The sequence below is a fragment of the Molothrus aeneus genome, chromosome 1 (assembly GCF_037042795.1).
Source record: "Molothrus aeneus isolate 106 chromosome 1, BPBGC_Maene_1.0, whole genome shotgun sequence".
NCBI lineage: Eukaryota > Metazoa > Chordata > Aves > Passeriformes > Icteridae > Molothrus > Molothrus aeneus.
This window is the reverse complement of record NC_089646.1, coordinates 48,807,895-48,826,679: the sequence shown is the minus strand read 5'-3', so window position 1 is coordinate 48,826,679 and position 18,785 is coordinate 48,807,895. Positions and strand designations below refer to the sequence as shown.

The window sequence follows — 18,785 nt, the reverse complement described above, 5'->3', positions numbered from 1 at the left end:
CTGCCCTAATTCTCCAAAACTGTGGCTCTAATGAGTCACTGCTCATTGCTAAGAGGATGATTTTACTGCAAAGCCCAAATCTTACTTGCTCAGTGAAGAAATTACCTTTGCACCTGGAGAATTCCTCCAGCACTGAAGGGGATGGTCTAAGACACTGCTGCATTTTAGAAAGCAAACCCTTGGAAATAAATTCTTCTACTTACCTGCCAAATCTGCCCCTCTGAGCTGTGTATTTCCTTGCTTCAATCTCTGTTGTTACTGCCACTGCCTCAAGAGCAAACAGTGTTCTCGTTTTGATCCCTGTAATCATGTTAGTGACTACAGGCCAAATAATAGGTTCTACTGCCAGACCCTTAAGACACTCTTTTGCTCTGAAGCAGCTGTACAAATAGCATTGCAGCATTTCATCTTTATTGTCTGCTAAGGATTTTGGTATCTTATATGCTCTGTTTCAAAAACATAAAGACCTTTTCCCCATCTAAGTTCTAGTCCTGAAGATTCACTGGGGATTCAAAGAGAAGCTGATTTTTTTTTTTTCTGACTTCTGCATAGTTATTAAGAATACAGAGGCTGCAGGGCAATTTCTGCTCTGGCTTTCATCTGTATAACCCCTACTATCTTGTAAACTTGCTTTCACTTTCACACACTGATTATTTGAGGTGAAGGGGGCCTGCAAGGCAGCTCCAAGTAGCAATTGTGTGTCTAAGGGATGGGTCCAGAGGGGAATCCGGTGTCCTCTCCCAGAGCTACAAGGTACTAAAGATCACCTCTGACTTAGATCTGATCAAATCACCTCCAAACACCTGCACAGATCCACTAAACAACTATTTTTTTCCTTCTCACTTTCCAGGATTGCTATTAGAAAGATATTTGGGTTGCTTTTTTCTGTTTTCTTTAAATGAAAGAGTCATCTCCACCAGCCATATGGAGTGGCACCCGCTCAGCAAAGCGTATCTGGTGGGAAGCAGATCCATTCAACCTTTCACAATACAGACCTCAATTCAGCAGGGAAGAGAGCTGACAAGCACCTTTGCAGCAGATTTAAATCAGAGGCAAAACCTCAAGCAATATAAAGCAATCTGAGGCAGACAGCAAAGTCACGCTGACCTTCTGCCAGCAGTACTGCAGACCCAAGCATGACTTCAGGTGCTGCATCCTCCGGAATGACGGCACTGGGGGAAGCCAACAGGCTCTTCCCAATGGCTGCCTCTGCTCTGCTGCTGCCTGATGGAGTGTTATCACTATGACAACCTACAGGTATAGTATGTGCATGATAGTGGGAGCTCCAGATGACCCAGATTGCGTGTGCATGCCTCAGAGCGGGGCTTCCCTGCCTGGGAGGGGAGCAAGGAACATGTGGATCCACAGGTTACTCTCCCCTGACTCTGTCTTGTCATTTGCTAGCAGGTTTGGGATGTGGGCAAGGTGGGAGCCTTAGAGACACTGAATAGCTGGGATTTTAAATAATTTTCTCTGGGACAAGGAAAAAGAGTAATTTTCCTCTTCTTTTTCTAGAACCCTTTTGCTGGGCTTCCTTTTCTTCAGTGAAAGACATGAAAGAATATAAGGATACCCTTCAACTCTGTCTTCACCAGTCTGTTAAAAGGTAAAATGCTTCCAAATCTCATATACACTGCCTGGTTCTGTGTGTGTGTGTGTGTGCATGTGCATGCACGCGTTACTTTCTTTCACTACTATGACAGCACATGCTCCTCCAGAGCTATTCACAGCATTAGAAATACAACTCCTCCCTCCAGTGCCGTGCGTGTGTGTGTGTCTGTGTGTGTGTGTGTCTGTCTGTCTGTGTGTTTGTGGCTTGGGCTTACTGCTTCCCCTCTGATTGTGGGGCTGGCGGTCACGACGCTGCTCCACACCTCCAGGCTTCATATGGAGGGGAGGAGTATCGGGGAAAAGCAGGCACACAACTGACCTACGGAACCATCGATAACTTACTCCCTCGCAGCACAATCGCATAGGAAAGGGGAGGGAGGAAGGAGGGGAAGGAGGAGGAGGAGAAGGGGGAAAAAAAAGAAAATCCAGAGAATTCTAGTCTGGCAAATATAGTGAAACCAAGCGATCGGAGTTCATTTGCTCTAGAAGAGCAGAGAAGAAAGAGGACGCTAAATGAAAAGAAGCAAGAACCATCTGTAGCTTTTTTTTTTCCCTGATAGTAGCGGTGTTTTAGAGGTAAAATGATTCCTCCGAGCAGCACGACTGAAGTCAGCGTGGACAGTGTGGAGAAAGAGAATGAAGTGGAGAGCACAGAGCAGCCCCCCTCTCCAGCATCAACTACCAGCCAGGAATCAAAGGTACTCAGAGAATGAGATTTTTTTTTCCCTCTTTCTTTGTTTTGAAAAGAGATGTATTGCTTTGATTTTCATTTGGAGCCCTGTGCCAGGATCAGCGGCAGAGTGCAATGAGCCACCTCTGACTGCGGTGCCTGCTCCGACACTCCTGCTTCTGAATTCTGCCTGTCACCTCAGGAGTCTGAGCTGGGAAAATACCTGCCTTCTGACATGTTTGGGTTTGTGGATTTTTGCCTGTGTTTTCTTCTCCTTGTTACGGTAACATCCTGGGGTAGTGACGGGGCTCGGGGAGGGGATCGCTGTCAATGTGCAGTGTTAGCTATTTTCACACCAAGTATCAGATCACTTAAAGGGTTTTTGTTGGAAAAATTGATTTTCCTCAAAGGTTCAGAGAAAATAATTTTGTCTGGCGGCTTGGGGTATTTCACCTGACTTTACTTCTCTGGCACTCATCAGTGAACTTTCACTGTTTAATGAGTCTCTTAAAACAGGACATAAGTCACAGCTTTATCACAACGTGTGTACATCACAAAGAAAAGGATTTTTGTTTTCACAGCCTTTTTTCTGTTTGTGAGTTTTTCAATGTGGTTCAATTTACCTTACTGAAAATCAACTTTCGGCTCAAATGGCATGGCCTCTGAATTTTTAATTGACTTGCATGTGAAAAGTTTTTCTGACTGCCAGGCTGTTACTTGGAAGACAGAGAGGCAAAAGGCAAAGTAGTAACCTTACATAATGAAAGTTCCTTGCAGCTGACTTGGATAATATGCTTTCACTGATCCTCTCTTACTTATGATTGATACCATGATAGCACCTGACAGATCTTTCTCTGAACTTCATAGTGATGCTGTGTAAACATGTAAAAATGGGGGGGGTCTTGTCACTAGGAGCTTACAGGTGGGTAAAGCCTCAGGAGGTGTGAGCAAAACAGCTGCTTGACAGGGAAGCTCTTGTGCTGGTCTGAGTTGAAAGGCAGTGGCTGCCTGGGTCTAATATAGAAAGACTGCTACATTATTGTGCAGTTACAGCTTTCCACTTTCCGGAGAGTGATTTCAAATTATCTGTGTGTGTGGATAGAGTTTTGACGCGGGCTTTAGGCTTCTTTATTTTATATATTTATTTAGAAGCTGTACTCCAAAGAGGAGAGCTGAGGTATTCCCTGTGTGATACAACCTCTTTAAAAGAGAAGAGCTTTTCCAGTAATAATAGCATACAGTATTCACTATACCCATTTAGCTCTACTGGAGTCTCCCTGGTTCATGGAAAATGAAATGTAAATGGATTATTGGTATAAGCCCGGGCTCTGAAAGGATACTGTACCTAAATCCCACCCCCCTGAGTCCACTTCTCTGGAATTACTGAAGTGTTATATGGGCAGTGGAAAGCTTTGCCTCTAGTGAGGTCCCAAAAGTACCAGCAGCCTTCACTGCCCTGCCAGCACCAGCTGCTCAAGTGTTGTGGGCTGTGCATGGGGCCTGGTGGGCTGTGTGCCCCCTGTGATCCCAGCTGGGAGCCTCACCCTGTGCCAGAATGGCTCAGGAGCTCCATGTGCCACTTGGTAACAACGGTGCTTGAGGGACTCTCCCGCTGGGTCACGGAATGCTCTTCCCGAAACAGACTGGCATGGATCCAAAACTCAGAGAAAGTGAAGAGCTGCTCAGAGGGTTCCCTCTTGCTGTTTGTGCACCCATGTGCTTCCAAGGATGACAACAGGAATTGGGCACATCTGGACAGAGAACAAATAGGCTGCAAACTAGTTTATAATCAAACATTATCATCATCAATTTTTTTCAGTCTTTGAGCATTTGAAGCAATCCACTGGAATGGGCAAAAGCTATGACCATGCAGTTGATGCCATTACTTGGATAGAGATATTCTTAGTAAACTAATAATCTGTGTATTCACATTTTAGAACTGCAAATATGATCAGATAGAATGATGTATTGTCATTGCAATAGATAGAGTCAAAAGAGTCTTCTGATTACTGGGGTAATAAGTTTTCTTTTTTTGGTCCAAGGAAACAGGAGGATGGAAAAAATTCTGTGATTTCATAAAGATATTGTTTATGCTTGATCTTGGTTTTTTTATTTTCTAAGATAACTCCTAAGGTGCTTCAGAAACTAGAGTCTGACAGAAGCATAGGTGCTTCTTTTGCTTTTGCTTTTGCTCTTCTGCTTTTATCCTGTGGTGTCCCATGCTGAGGGAGCTATCCTGTCATTCACAGGAAACTAGGCTTTCTTCAGGAACTCTCTGCACCCATGTTAACAAGTTAATGTCTGCTGCATTTACTGCAAAACTGTTTGTGCAGTATCTAATTAGGCCAGAACAACTTTCTTCTGTGAAAAAACACTTCAAACTTGACAGATTTTTTTTTTCTGTGGCAAAACACTCCACTTATTATGACTCCAAATATACAAAGAGAACCAACATGGATAATAGCAACCTTCAAAATGCCTTTGAAAACACTTCAGCAGAAAAGCAATTTTGAAAAAAATGATGTAGAACTAATAGCTGCAAGCTTCATCCAGTCCAGTGTAATCATAGACATTGGTGGCACATAATCCCTGCTCATATTAAAGTCCAGAAATGAGTTTTATCTCTCACCCTCCAGAGTGTACTTAGAGGAAAACAGAGAGCAGGTACTGCAACTTCTGACTAGAGCTGAGTTTGAGAGGCAGAACTTCAGGCTGCCACCAAGTAGCTGAAATTTGGAAGGATGACTCTCGTGTTAGTCACACACCTCTGTTGCAGGAAAGCAGCTCACTCTTAAACACATGCTAAAGCCTCCCTCCAGCTTTTCCTGTGGATTAGGAGCCTAGCTGCAGGTGAGCACACCCTGGCTGTTGAAAGAACCATCCTGTGGTACTGTATGTACTGCTACTGTGCTAAAAACCCTAAAGCCTGAGAGGCTAAGAATCTTGCAAAACTAATAATTAATTTATTAAACTGATTTATTTGCTCTTGAAAACATTTACTTCACACCTCAGTATGACTTGAGTGGATACTTTATCAGGAGAATGACTTTAGGAGGGTACCACACAAATACATGCAATTGCTAATTGTTTTACATTTATGTAGTTGTAGTTATGGCTCCCACCTGTTTGGGACATTTACATCTGGTTTCCAAGAGAGCAAATTACTAGTTTGCCAAAGTCTTTTGTAAATCTACAACTCAGCGAGGGAGGAAGTCATTAGTTAATGAATCCTGAGGGAAAATTTCTTCTGGATGGTAGCAATTAAAGACATATTGCATATTTATTTAACCACTAACTTAGCAATATAAGCAGAAATCTAGTGGAAGTAGAGATCATATTCCTGATGTGTTTTATCTAAATGTACCTTGGAATTTTGTAAAGAAAACTAAAATTTGAATAAATATGTATCCAAAGAAAGGAATCCTACACATGGCATGATTTCTTTGTGTTTTAGTGTAGCTGGCACATAATTCTTTATTATTAACTTTATTCTTGTTTTACCTTACTGGCATTTGTATATGAAGAGGAAAGAACCCACTTCTGCTCATTTCTTTAGTTATGAATCAAGTTGCTATCAATCTTCTGTGAGCAATGGCTGGGGTATTCCTAGGAAATAGGGTTATCTTTGAAAATTCCTTTAGCAATTTAAGTTTTAGGGGGCACCTGAGCATCTACAATGCTTGAGCTAGTGCCACTAGGGTAGATTAGCACTGCTGATCTTCAAGCTATTAGAGTTCCGTGTCAATATGTTAAAAGTCTTTCAGGCTTTCTCATATACCTCAGAAGGGTTTATTAAGTCCTACCCCGACCACAGCAGGCAATCTGTCATGTAAAAGTTACTTGTTTGAAAATATTGATGGATTTCTTTGAAGACCAATTTTTTTTCCACAGTTTTCCCATTTCTGTCTACTGTATTTGCTAAAATACAGCTATAATTGTGTTGTACTGTAATCACACATGTTTGAAAAGATTCAAAATTTTCCTCTGAACCACAAATTCATGGGTCAAAGAAGTTGCTCATGCTCAAGTCAGCTTGGTAATTTGAGCAGCTAAAAAATTGAAGAAAAAAAGATAAATTAGATATCCAAATATATATGGTATCTGGACTATGTATTTCAAAAAATAAATGAATCAGCCTCAATCTGACTCTTTTAGACACACTGACTACCTAGTGGACAATATTCAGGGAAATGCAGACCATTATCTTCAAATTCAGGTATGGCAATTCAGGAGATGCAGCAGTAGTTCCAACACGAGCTAGCCTGATAAGCAGTACATAAAATGGAAGTTGAAAAGAGTAGGAAGCCAATAAAACGATTAAGCATTGAAGTTCAAGATGTGAACTTCATTTATGAATATCCCCACATCTATCACAAAGACTGGACTTACATACCTGTCTTGCTGGATCAATAGAGCAATACTGCTTACTTGAGGTTCAAAACCAGGTGTTAATATTGGATATTGAACTAACATAAACAGCTTGAAACTCTTTGGGTTATGTGGCATTTAAATCACTTAGAACTTGTGCTATGCTGTTAAGCAGAGATCTTCCCCACTTAAAGAGTTAATACTTTATGAGGCTGCATAGATGGTTACTCATCAATATTTCAAAAGGGCAGGGAGTATGGTGTGCAGTTAGTGTTTCACCCTCCACACCAGTGATAGATACCCAGCATGTAAACTGGTGCTCTAGTCTTCAAAGGAATACCAAACAGCTTAAAAACATCCCATGAAAGGGGAAGAAAGAACAGTTTTCCTTCTCAGTGTTACTTCCATGCCTCTGTGTCAAATGGTGAGTACATGCTGTGAAGGTAAGACTAAGGGAAAGAAATTAGTTTAAGTATTTTTACATGTTTTGCAACAAATTATGTAAAGGAAAGTTTCATTAAAGCAGGAAAGTAATACTCTAACCAATCAATATCTCCTCAGCAGACTCATTCTTGTGTTTACACTTATTTTGACTTTTCTTTCTTCTTCCTGTTCTGATTGAAACTCTCTGGTATTGTTTTTACTTTGATATATATGTCAGATAAGTTTCTAGGTACTTTGAGATATCTAAGACAAAGTAGAAATGTGATCGGTTCATTCTATTCACACTTTCAATGGTGTCAAAATGGAGAAGACATCTATTACATTTCTACAACTACAAATGGCTCGACTGAAATCTGGTGTGGTAAGTAAAAAACAAATGGATTTTTAAAATCGTGCAAATTTTCACTGAAACAAAACAAATTATTTAGACAGCTGGAAGAGAGTTCAGTCCATGGTCCAGTCTCTTACACTGTATTCCTCTTCATAAAGTAATTCTGTTGAATTCAGCTTTTACCACTACTTCTAAACTACTTTGCCAACACCTGTATGGTCTAAAAATGGCTAAGGGATATCCTCTATGCTTCATCCTCTTCTAATTCCAGTATACATTTATTTTTTGACAGCTTGTGTGGCATTGTAATTTTAGTAATATTGCTTTAGTTTAAATATCTCCTTTCCATTCTTGGTGCAGGTTTCCATCACATAATAGACTTTCATATCTCTTACCAACCTTTAATTTTTATACTAAATAATCTGGGCTGACATAAAATGAACTCTCTACTCTTCACCTCATTCTGGTAGCAGAGCAGTGCCCCCATTTCAGTATTGAATAATCTTTCTTGAAAAAGAGTGAGTTTGTGCATGGTATTCTCTGAGAGCTTGCACAGTATCATTAATTCCCAGAAACCTCGCTTCTAACCTTTGTGTCTCCTAGTCACCCCTTGGTGAACCAGAGTTCTCCATTCTATTTTTCTGGAATTTCCAGGGGATCCAGGCAGGATACATTTGTCTGTCCTCATCTGCAGTGGTTTGAATCAGGTCTCTGGCACAGAAGTTGGCATTTCGAGGGCTGAACTTCATACCATTTCCCTGACTCCATCCCTCAAGACCAAGGCCTCCTCATATGTGATGATGCTTCCCACCTCATGTTAAAGAAGCATCCCTGTCTGACCATCCAGGAGTTGCTCTTGCACAGTCCCTCTTGGACCACCCAAGCTGGGACCAAGGCCTCTTCCCAGCTTCACATCCCACACTCACAGAGTCACACCGGGGTTCCTTACCCACCTGACCCCAGATTTCCCATAGCACATTTCCAGATAGTTCGATCCTTAAAAAAATTTAATCACGGTGCAATAGCAAAAAACATCTTGAAGAGGTTGCCTCCAAGGTGGGACCCCAAACCAAGGAAACCCTGGGGGTTTGCACCTTTAAAGATAAGCCTGGGAAAGCCTGGAATCCTCAGCCCTGCCATGTCTCTGTGTCTGATCACCAGGCTGTGCTACAGGTCCCCATACCCTTTGTTATGCAAAGGGTCATCAGTTCACAGTCTTGCCTGGAGTCCTGCCACCCAGAGCTCAGTCTGCAGCTGCACACACAGAGCTGTCTGTGCTAAATGCATTCCTCAACAATGCCAGAGGGAAATGGCCTTATGGCCTGTGTAATCTTTGCAAAAAATCCAGTAATAAAAGTAGAGAGAGCAATATTGACCCTAAAATTATGTCAGTGCTGTTCTTTGAAGAACTCCACCAATAACCAGCCCTCAACCTCTCATTTCAACAGTATCCATCTCCCACTGAACTTTCCATAAAACTTATTTACAACTTTCTTCCTTTTGTGTCTTGGCTAATAGATTCCCTTTCAGCAACATATTCAATAATTTAAATGAAATCCAAATAGACACAGTCTACCTTTGACGTAATACATTTTCTAGAAAATTGTCTAGAAAATTGTTCATCTTGTTCATTACAACTGGTCTAGTGGTCTAGAAAGATTTCTCTTTTTTTATTATTTCATTTTGATTTGGTTTTGTCAAATTCTGTTGAGGTCAGATCTACAAATCTGTATTTGCTGTGATCACACTTCCTGCCTCTCAACAGAGACCTCCATTTCACTTTACATCATTTCTGTCTTGATAAAGCATGTTAAGGAAACTTGTTTCTAGACTTTCAAAGTAAAATTTAATAACAGAGCTTAACTAGTTTCTTTTTTCCCTTTCACCTCAACAGACACATTGAACTGCTTTTTTAATGCCGTGCCATAAATTTCTGTAATCTCTTTCCTGTTGTTTCAGTTGTTTTTCCCCAGGATCATGGTTCTGGGAAGAAGGTAAGCTGAAGTGCTTGCTGAAGGTCCACACCAGCCTTTTATCCTGTCCTTACTGTACCACAGCCTTTTTCTTCTTTTTCTTTCCCTGGCCCAATGCTGTCCATTGACATCTACTAAAATACATTTTCAAAGGACTCAGCTTTTCTTGACAATTAATATCTTGTGACCTAAAGAACTGTGCTTGAAAGATCCAGTTCAATTTCCACAGCATTTGTTTTACTTTTTTGGTTTCTCTTGTTCCCTTCCCCACCTTCTTTGTAGATTCTTTTCTTAGTCCAAATTTCCTTTTTGAGGTAACTATTTTCATGCAGTTTTCCAAGAGCACACATTCACAGAGTCTCTTCATTTATCTTCATTTCATAGCATTCGTATTAGTAGCAACAGCTTTGGAGAAATTATATGTCTCTTGCCCATCCTAGTACATTCAAGACAGCTCTGCTGTTAAAAGTTTGGGTCCTTCTGTGTCACACTCCAAAGAGTGATACGGTCTAAAATATGCCTCTAAGTATCTGAGAGTGCTGAAGGCCTGAAATTTCTTCAGGGTAATGGAGCACATCAGTTTTGGATTTTTGAAATCCAAAACATGGCTTAGAGGTTCATTTTTCCTGTGCACTTTATTTAATTTAAATTCAAGTAAGTCCTAACCATTTGATAGAAAACTGTAATTCTTTGTAGGACAGGGATTTTGCCTACTGCCTAGGACCCATTGCAGAATACTCCTGATGGGTATAAGATTGCATATTTGATAAATTTATACTCATGTTTGTCAGGCAGAAGACTAGGCTTTCAGATGTGAGTGTGAGTTGAATATTATTAACACAGTACTCAGTCCTGCACAACTTCCAGTTGCATAGGCAAGCAGTCATTCAGTGTTAAATAAGCATTTCCCAGGAAAGTGCTGAAGCATAAGCAAACCTTGCATGTTCATTAGCAAAGAGGACCAGCTGTGAAAATGAGAAATCTATGTGTGAGTGACTGAAATGATGAATTTGTTTGCCTTTGACATATGCCTCTGTTGGAGGAAACTCCCTTTGATTCAGTAGACCAATTGAGAGAGTAAATGCTCCTTGTCGGGGAATTTAACTCAGGAACCCTGTAAAATATATTTACCATGGATGTCTTAATAACAGATTTCTTTGGTCTCTGACATCAGCACTTAAATGTGACAAATGGCTTGCCCATCTTCTTATTTATTAAAATAAAATGAGTTTCATGTCTGTAGTCTCACATTACTAGAGGCTCGTGGAATTTTTCTCCCTGACAGGTCAGCATTTCTTAGCTGACCAGTTTTTAAGTAATGAGAGTGGTTTGCTAAGTACTGTCAAATGAAAGTGTTACTGTTTAGGGGCTGCACTGGTGTTAAAAATACCATAGCATGAATAATTGTGAGACAGAGGTATTTCCCAGCCACAGGAGGCTGCAAGTTCAATATGGAATTGCAGTCCTTTAGGCAAGTAACAGCAACAACTTTAATGCTTTTCTTTTTTGTAGACATAATATGCTCCATCTCTGAGTGCCATTTGAAAGCTTTATTAAAATGCCACACATGCATTGCTTTATTAATGAAGATCATTTTGGCAGTCTAATATTCTGAACAGAAAAGGAAAATGAAGCTGACCTACAGTAACTGATGATTAGGCTTAACTAAGAAAGGAGAAAAAATACTATAAACTGGTATTCACAGAGCTATTAAAATCTGCATTTAGAATTTTTTTTCACTTATTCATCAGAGTAAGACAAAGAAATGTATGCTTTGGAGGCACAGCCACAGGTGAGAGGGCAAAGTCAACCTGACAGATTGATATAGCAAATACTGTTAAATGTGGTCTTACAGACAAATGCCCGCTATCTCAGTATTCAATTTCTTTTTTCTTTTTTCTTTCTTTTCTTTTTTTTTTTTTTTTTTTTTTTGCAAAAATTACTCATTCATAGTGGAGGGAGACATCAGCTTTTGTCAGCCAAGGGAAGGGTCAGATTTCTGGCACAATGCAAACAAGTCACCTTCTAAACTGTCACTTATATAGGTGTACTATTTGTCATTGATTTGCCAGTGTTTTCCTTGCCAGTTTAAATTCTGTGGTTCCCAAAATCAAAATATCTTGTGACTGAAATGAGAGTCTAAAAGCCCTGACCCAGCCTCTCTTGCCTTTGTGCATACAGTGAGAAACAGCCCTGGACTGGGCATCTCTATGCTCATGAGTGAACAAAACATTCAGCATGGTAAATTTGTCAGTGTCCCTGACAGCTGTGCAGTTAAATTGAGAATCCAGTTGTTAAGAGGTTTCAGGCCCAAAATGCACTTATTCTTATCAGCTAGTATTAGTCAACTCAAGGACCTGGCATATACAATTTTTGTTGTATCTCTTAGTGTACTTATTTATATTATTTATAAGTGGTATTAGATAATTTCTCACTTATGTTCACACATCTTTTAATTTAAATTATCTAATTAAGGAATAATTTACAAATAAACATAAGGTGACTTGTAATGAGTTGCCAAATATTTCTGATAACGAGCATTCCAGTGAAATGCATGCTTCTGGAGTGCTTTAAAAAAAAAGCACTTACTGCTTATTTTTCAATGTCAAAACATCTGGTTCTGACAATTTGTTCAGTTTCTTAATTGTGTAAACTTTTGCTAAGGTGCTTTCCCTGATTGCAAGTGAAATTTCCAGACAAAAGAGGAGGGAAAAATGCATCCCAGGTTACATTGTACAGCCTCACCTGTAATTAGCGACCAACTATAGGCAGGTAAGTTAGTAGTTCAGTCCTCCTCTGTTATAAATGGAACACGGACCAAAACTGTTTTATCAAAGGTGACTTTGAGGAAAAGCCTGCTTTGTGTGATCTAAATTAGCCTCTCTGAGCAGAAATCTTTTTTCTATTGACCAGAGTAGGCAGCTACAGCTGAGTTAAAAGCTCAAATTTAAGTGAGGTGAGCACCACTGAGATTCTGTCAGAGCGAGGTCTTGAACCTTGCCTACAAATACTGGTCAGCTGTCTGTCCCCCTGCATGGCTAGTCTGTCTGACTTTCCCTTCTCCTGCCCACAGGCCTCTCAAAGACATTCTGAAAAGCTGCAGTTGGGTTTTTTTTTTATGCCGCCGCGGAACAAAATCATTCAAACTTTGAAAATTTTTGCTAAGCGAAACTGCTGTTTGCAGACAGTCCTATAATGGGAAGTTATGCACCTATGAGAAAGAGAGAGAAAAGTGTGAGCCTGTCCAGGCTTCAGAGTGTGAAGTGCTGCTGTTAAGCTGTAGCCAGCTTAACAGAAGATGAATCATGTACCAGTTTCACGAAGTATGGGCACGCAGGAGTCTTTGGCAGGTTCACAGCAGTTAGATCTACCTCCCAGAACTGCTTATAATGGCAGCTCCAGGAGGCAGATCTGACTGCTGTGATCATCCTCCTGACCATTAAAGATCCAGTTAACTTTTGTGCTACCTCACTCACTCACACTCTGCCTTTCAATGACTCCTTCTTCCTTCTCTGCTCCTGTTCTCACACTAATGCTTTAAACCATGACCAGGCTCTCTGATACATGAGTCTTTACAGGAAAACCTTCCATGTTTCCAGGCTTAGCCAAGTTTAGATATTTCTATTAAGAAAATGGATAGTGGTTCTTCTGTTAGGGAAAAGGACCTTTCATAAACACTGTGTGGATGCTGATGCTCAGGCCATAAGTACTCTTGGAAAAAAAGCAAACCCCACAGTTTGTACTTTCCCTTTCACCTATACTCAAGCTGTACTTGCATTATTCACAGAGGAATGCCTTCAGTTGCATTTAACCTCCTCACATATTCTAGTTTTACATGGCCTGTTCCTTGTGTGTGGGTACCTATTTACCCCTTGATGTAACCTCATGGTGTCTTTATATGTCTATGCAGGAAACTATACACAAATTTAAAACCTGAACAATGAGGTAATACAAAATATTCCTTATGGAGAAGAAATAAAGCCCTCTTCCTAGTTTGCCCATCTTTTCCCCTCCTTTTGGGGTAGGTAACTGAGGACCAGTGCTACTCAAAACAGCCCTTTTCAAGTGCGCTGCTGCTGAAAAATCTTTTGAGCTCCTGCCTTCCCCAGAAGCTTAGGTTCCCACAGACTTCTTCAGGCTGCAATTCTGCTCTTCACAGCACTGGCTTTTTTTAGCAGTACCTGCCTGGCATCCAAGAAAAATGCTCTGGACATCTTCCTTAGCAATTATCAAAGCTAATATGAATGCCAGCAGCTGTAATAGACCTACCTGAATCCTTCTAGAATGTAGAAAAATTAAAAACATTTCATAAAGGTCCAAAAAAATGACATTCAAACCTTAAATGAAAAAATCTGAATAGAGTGATTTTTCTCAGAGGAGAATGCATCTATCACTAGATGCTGGCCATAAGAAGTAGCCACTCAGTCCAGTCAAAAAAGCATCAGTTCTTTTTTAAACAAGATGAGAAAGCTAGCCCATTTTTTTTTCTGGCATTGTAGGGAACACGCTGTAATAAATACAATATTCCCAAAGTAGCAATAGAGGTAATGTCATTTTGTCTTTACTACCAGCTGCTGAATTCTAGAAAAAGAAAAATCTCCTTTCCATGAGTTAATATCTCTCCAGTACAATCCCACACATAGCCTCTGCTGCATATAAAAAAAAGCAACTGATGGGAGAAAATGGATATAAATCTCAGAATTTAGCACTGCACTTGCTCCTTAGTTCAGCAGTAGACAGTAACTGTATTTCTGCTGTAATATTTCACATGCCTTATAAGTCAGTGTTACTCAGCTAATATCAAGAATTCAAGAATTGCACCTACTCTAACAGTAGAATAGATGAGACAAAGGGAATCTTTTAATGGAAAAACTCCCCACTTTCATAGGATTCATATTCCCATTCTTTAAACTCTATTAACTTGACTTTCCTTTCTTCCTTCTATGTCCCTTCTTTCCTGCCTGTCTGAATCCCTCAAGCAGCCCCATGCAATATGCTGCTCCTCTTTAAGTCACAGATATTATTTTTGTCAGACAAGGCTTCGCAGTTTTAAGATCCCCGACTTTCCTATCAAAGTAGTAACTCTTATTAAATTAAATAATTGGTAATATATCTCAGTGACAACAGCTCTTTTCTCTTGCAACACCAAAATTATGAAGCTTCATTTATTAGGTGAACACAATATCGTGACAGTATTAAAAGCTTTTTTTTCAAAAACAGTATTACAATTATTAGATGTTTGTGTTCAGGATTTCATTAGCAACAGTTTAAATTTAGAGAGTTTTGAGGAACTTTAAAAAAGTCTTAAAAGTCAGAATAAAATGTACTTCAGAAAGAGTTATATTCTCTACTTTTCTACATATGGTATCCTGTATGTAACCATCTTTTTACACAAAACCAGCTATCTTAGTATGAAACCACATTTTCACAGTTCAGTCATTATAATCTTGAAATTTTGATAGAGGTAATTTGAGAAGGAAAATTGTGCAGCTGGTGAGGATAAAAATAAAATGGCTTTGTTTTGCAGGGTTGATCTTGAAACAGTAGCTGGCTGAAGATATGTTCAGCAGCTTGGAGGTTTAGGAAAAAATATAAAAGAAATGGATTAGCCTGAGGCAAAAGGAGTCAAAGATAGATCATAAATCTCATATTTAACAACTCCTGCTAATTAACATCTCCAAATATATGTGTTTACATTGTCAACTTCTTGAAGCAGTGGTTAGGCCTTCAAATGTCTCCATGAAGTGCCAACTAACTGTGTGTCATCTGCATGACAATATCATCACCAAGTTAAACAGATTTTCCATGTGGAGAATTGGCCTATTCTTTATGTAGGACATTCAATGCAGATTTTGCTTGGCATGACTAAAAAGTCATAACAAAAAGACAAAAGACAGAGTTAGACAGAAACTTTCTGTAGCAGTAAAAGATTCATTGGAAACAGGTACTACAAGCATAATTTTCCCCAAAAAAATATTTTTAAATGCTTTTTGGAAATTAGAGAGCTACTAGAGTAGATTTGTTTAAAGGAATAAATGCATACTGTAACTTGCACTTCGAGAAGAGCTTTAATGGAAAATGTACCAGATCTGGACTGGATATGAAAATAAACATACTTTTGCCATGGTGGACAGTAAGATAACTGGATGCAGAAAAAATGACAAGGAAAATTTTATCAAGGTAGAAAAAAATTTAGTTGACACAGCATTTGTTATGTATGTGGTAGCTGCTATAGGACTTAAGAACTGAAAATACAAGATGAAGAACACCCTGTGGGTGCCCAGATAAAGAATGGAGAAACCCAGAGGATTGACTAGCTTTGCTCCTTATGTGCTATCAGCTCTGCCCCCAGATCCAGGACTTCATGCCAGAGTGGTTTCAGGGCAGCAATGTGCACCAGGACCGTATGGATCCTGTCAGATTTGTGGTGCCTAAACCAGCGCTGCCAGGGTGGCCAAATGCCCTGGCTGGCAAGAAGCAGTGTTCACACAATGAGACATTGTTAGACTTCAGGAGGGGCAAAAGGAAGATAGAAGGCAGCAAATTTGGTACCAGATTGCAAAACTATGCACAAGAAGAGGAAGGGAACCATGAAAATGAAATTGGAAGGGAACCAACAAACACTGCTAATATTCTGTAAGATATAAGTTCCTGTGCCATCTCTCATGGAGTTGTGTTTGAAATGGAAACATGAAAACAAATTGTAAAATTTGGATCTGAGTCCCTGTTTGTGAACAGGCAGCAAAGAAATGAGTGAAGAAATCTGTGGGATCATGTATGACAAAAATATTGGCCTGTGGGCTTCTTTTAAGCCGATAGGCCATACAGCACCCAAATTTTTGCATTTCTCATGTTCTAGCTCTTTCTTTGACTGAAAAACAAAATACTATCATCTCAAAGTTAAAGCACAGTAGCTAGGCAAGAGTTGGACAGAATATATTTATACAAAGTATGAATTGATACAATTGTCCAGGAAGGACAGGAGAAGCAGAAGCATAATGTCATCTGGATCTAGCTATAATTGGTTGTAGAGCAGCACAGTTTAGAAAAGAGTAGTTTAAGAAAAAGAGGATGGAATTGAAAAGTTAGATAAAGTCAGCCAGGTAACAGAATGTCAAATGTGGCCAGGTGTTTTTTCAGGCTGCCTGCAGAAATCCTTTATTTTAAAGTATAAAACACAGTATAAAACCTTAAAAAATATTTTTTTATTTCAAAACATGCAAACAGCAAAAAAACCTCCAGTAACCCATCCAAACCCTGAGCCTTTACTGAGGATACATGCTCACTGAAGTCAGTGGGAGTTAGCAGTAAGCAAAGACCTTTAGGATTTGGCCCAGTGACAATTATTTTGTCGTAGAGCTGAGCACTTACATGTTTTCATTGCAAAGCAATTTTAACAGTGTAAGTTTTGAGCCCCAGAAGTAAGAGTGGAAACACTGACAGAGTATTAAGTGTAACAACTCCCAGCAGGTCTTGGACTTCTTTTTTGTTTTAAGATGACACAAATGTGATAATTCCGCATGTGGGTTGTGGTGTTCACGTTAATTTGCCCTCAGTTAGTATCAGCCTCTCTGCAAGATGTATTTCCATATTTGCTTCAAGAGATAAACTACTATTTAAAGTATTATAAAACATCTCTGTTTACAAAAATAAAAGAAAAAAAAAAGAAAAGAAAATCTATCAAAGATATTAGTGGAAACTATTGCTGTAGGTAGCCCAGCATTTTTTAGCAGAACACTGTTGTGTTTTGGGTTGGGTTTTTTTTTTTGAGGTCCAAGGGTGTCATACTGAGACAGAAGATCAGCAGGGGAAATGCACATTTCATAGAGGTACAGACACGAGATACAGTCAAGGATGATTAATGTTACATTCACAATCACATTTGTTCCATATTATTCATGAGAAGGAAAAGAAACAAAACTCAGGTCCTATTATTATCAATCTGGAAGACTCTCAGCAGGTAGTTACCAGTGTAGCTTCTTTCACCTCAGCAGGGCTGCCTGGATTTACATCACTCTGAAACCCAGCCTTTTAATCTCTTAAATTTCATTGTGCCACGTCCGCCACAGCAAGGATTAATAAATGACTGAATCAGGAGTTACCAAAGGGTTCTAAATGTTCCATTTAGAAGCTGAAATGGAAAAGAGCTATCAAAAAAGAGATGCAAAATATGGGATTCCCAGAAGGGACTCAGAGATAACAGTCCAAATGCCCTCTACATCCAGAGGCAAGAGATAACAGCATCCTGGTAGAGACCAAGTATGGAGATGACTGGCTGCTTAGCAACCAGGTGCCTGAGGTGGAGCCCAAAGTACAAAAGAAGATGTTGTAAACACTTACCTTTCTTGAAATTGAAAGTACAGGCTGATTTTTTTTTATTTTTTATTTTTATGGAAGGCCTATTCCTAACCATCTCTTGCTTTCTTCATGAGTTTTTATTTTGGTTTCAGGAGGAAAAATTTGAGACAGTTCTATTGTCAGACTATGAAAGGGAGCTACATAAAAGTCTGCACCAGACACCTTTCGTAAACTGAATTATAAAGGATATCCTGCAGCTGTTACCACCTATGTGGAAACAGTTATTTAGCAGCAGGGAGAATAGAATCCTGGATATAGCTACAGGATTTGTAGTCTTTGCTCCTGAGAGAAGCAGCCTGTCTTTTGTTAGGTGAGGCAGCAGGGGAGATCAAAGAGACAAAATATTTTGCAACCCTGATATTTGATAATGACTGAAGTGTTCTTTAGTTTGATTTGCAAAGTGTTTTGCTTTATGCACATGTTGGCAAAGGAGGGAGAACTGATGATCAGTGAGCTCAGTAGATCTTTTTTGGGGACTGATAATCTGATTTTTGTCAATTGGATTACAAACTTCGGAAAGCTACAGTACAGATTCTCTAAGATACTGTGATACTGTGATACTGAAAGATACTGTGACTTGTTATCTTGAAATACTGCAAATTTGAGAAAGATTCTCTGCTAGAAGCGGGTTGAATGCAAACCATGGTTGAGGGTTATTACAAGCATTTTCCCCACAAAAAATAAACTTGAATCAAACCTGTTAGGAACTTTGTAGAAATACTGATAGACACTAGACCTCATTAAGATAATGTAATATGCACTCCTTTCCTTCTAGATTACTCTATCTAACACAGTTTGGTTAAAAGAAATCAAAGGACTACATCAAAATAGAGCTGTTCAAAAACACAAAAGCAAAAATTATGTTAGATATAAAATTTGGGAGTTCGGGTGTGGATTTTACTCAGTTTTTGATTAAAAAAAACCTAACATTTTTCTTCATTTTCATTCATACAAGTATTTATTCTGCATATGTTTTCTCCTTTTTATAAACTATTTTAAACTTTTTAAATGACTGTGAGTTTGTTGAAGT

General features: G+C 39.3%; 1 protein-coding gene across 3 annotated transcripts in view; it reads left to right on the top strand.

Moving 5' to 3' along the window:
• Positions 1–1,308: 1,308 nt before the first annotated feature.
• Positions 1,309–18,785, top strand: part of STAC (SH3 and cysteine rich domain) — a 72,553-nt gene continuing 55,076 nt past the window's right edge. Inside the window, exons 1-3 of one of the 3 annotated variants that reach the window (XM_066556704.1) lie at positions 1,309–1,368; positions 1,516–1,606; positions 2,172–2,309. In XM_066556704.1, the coding sequence (XP_066412801.1) occupies positions 2,193–2,309 (117 nt within the window). In that variant the 5' untranslated portion in view covers positions 1,309–1,368; positions 1,516–1,606; positions 2,172–2,192. Of the gene's footprint in view, positions 1,369–1,515; positions 1,607–1,823; positions 2,310–2,420; positions 2,525–18,785 lie in introns of those variants that run through there. The other 2 variants (XM_066556696.1, XM_066556711.1) reach the window with 2 other exon arrangements.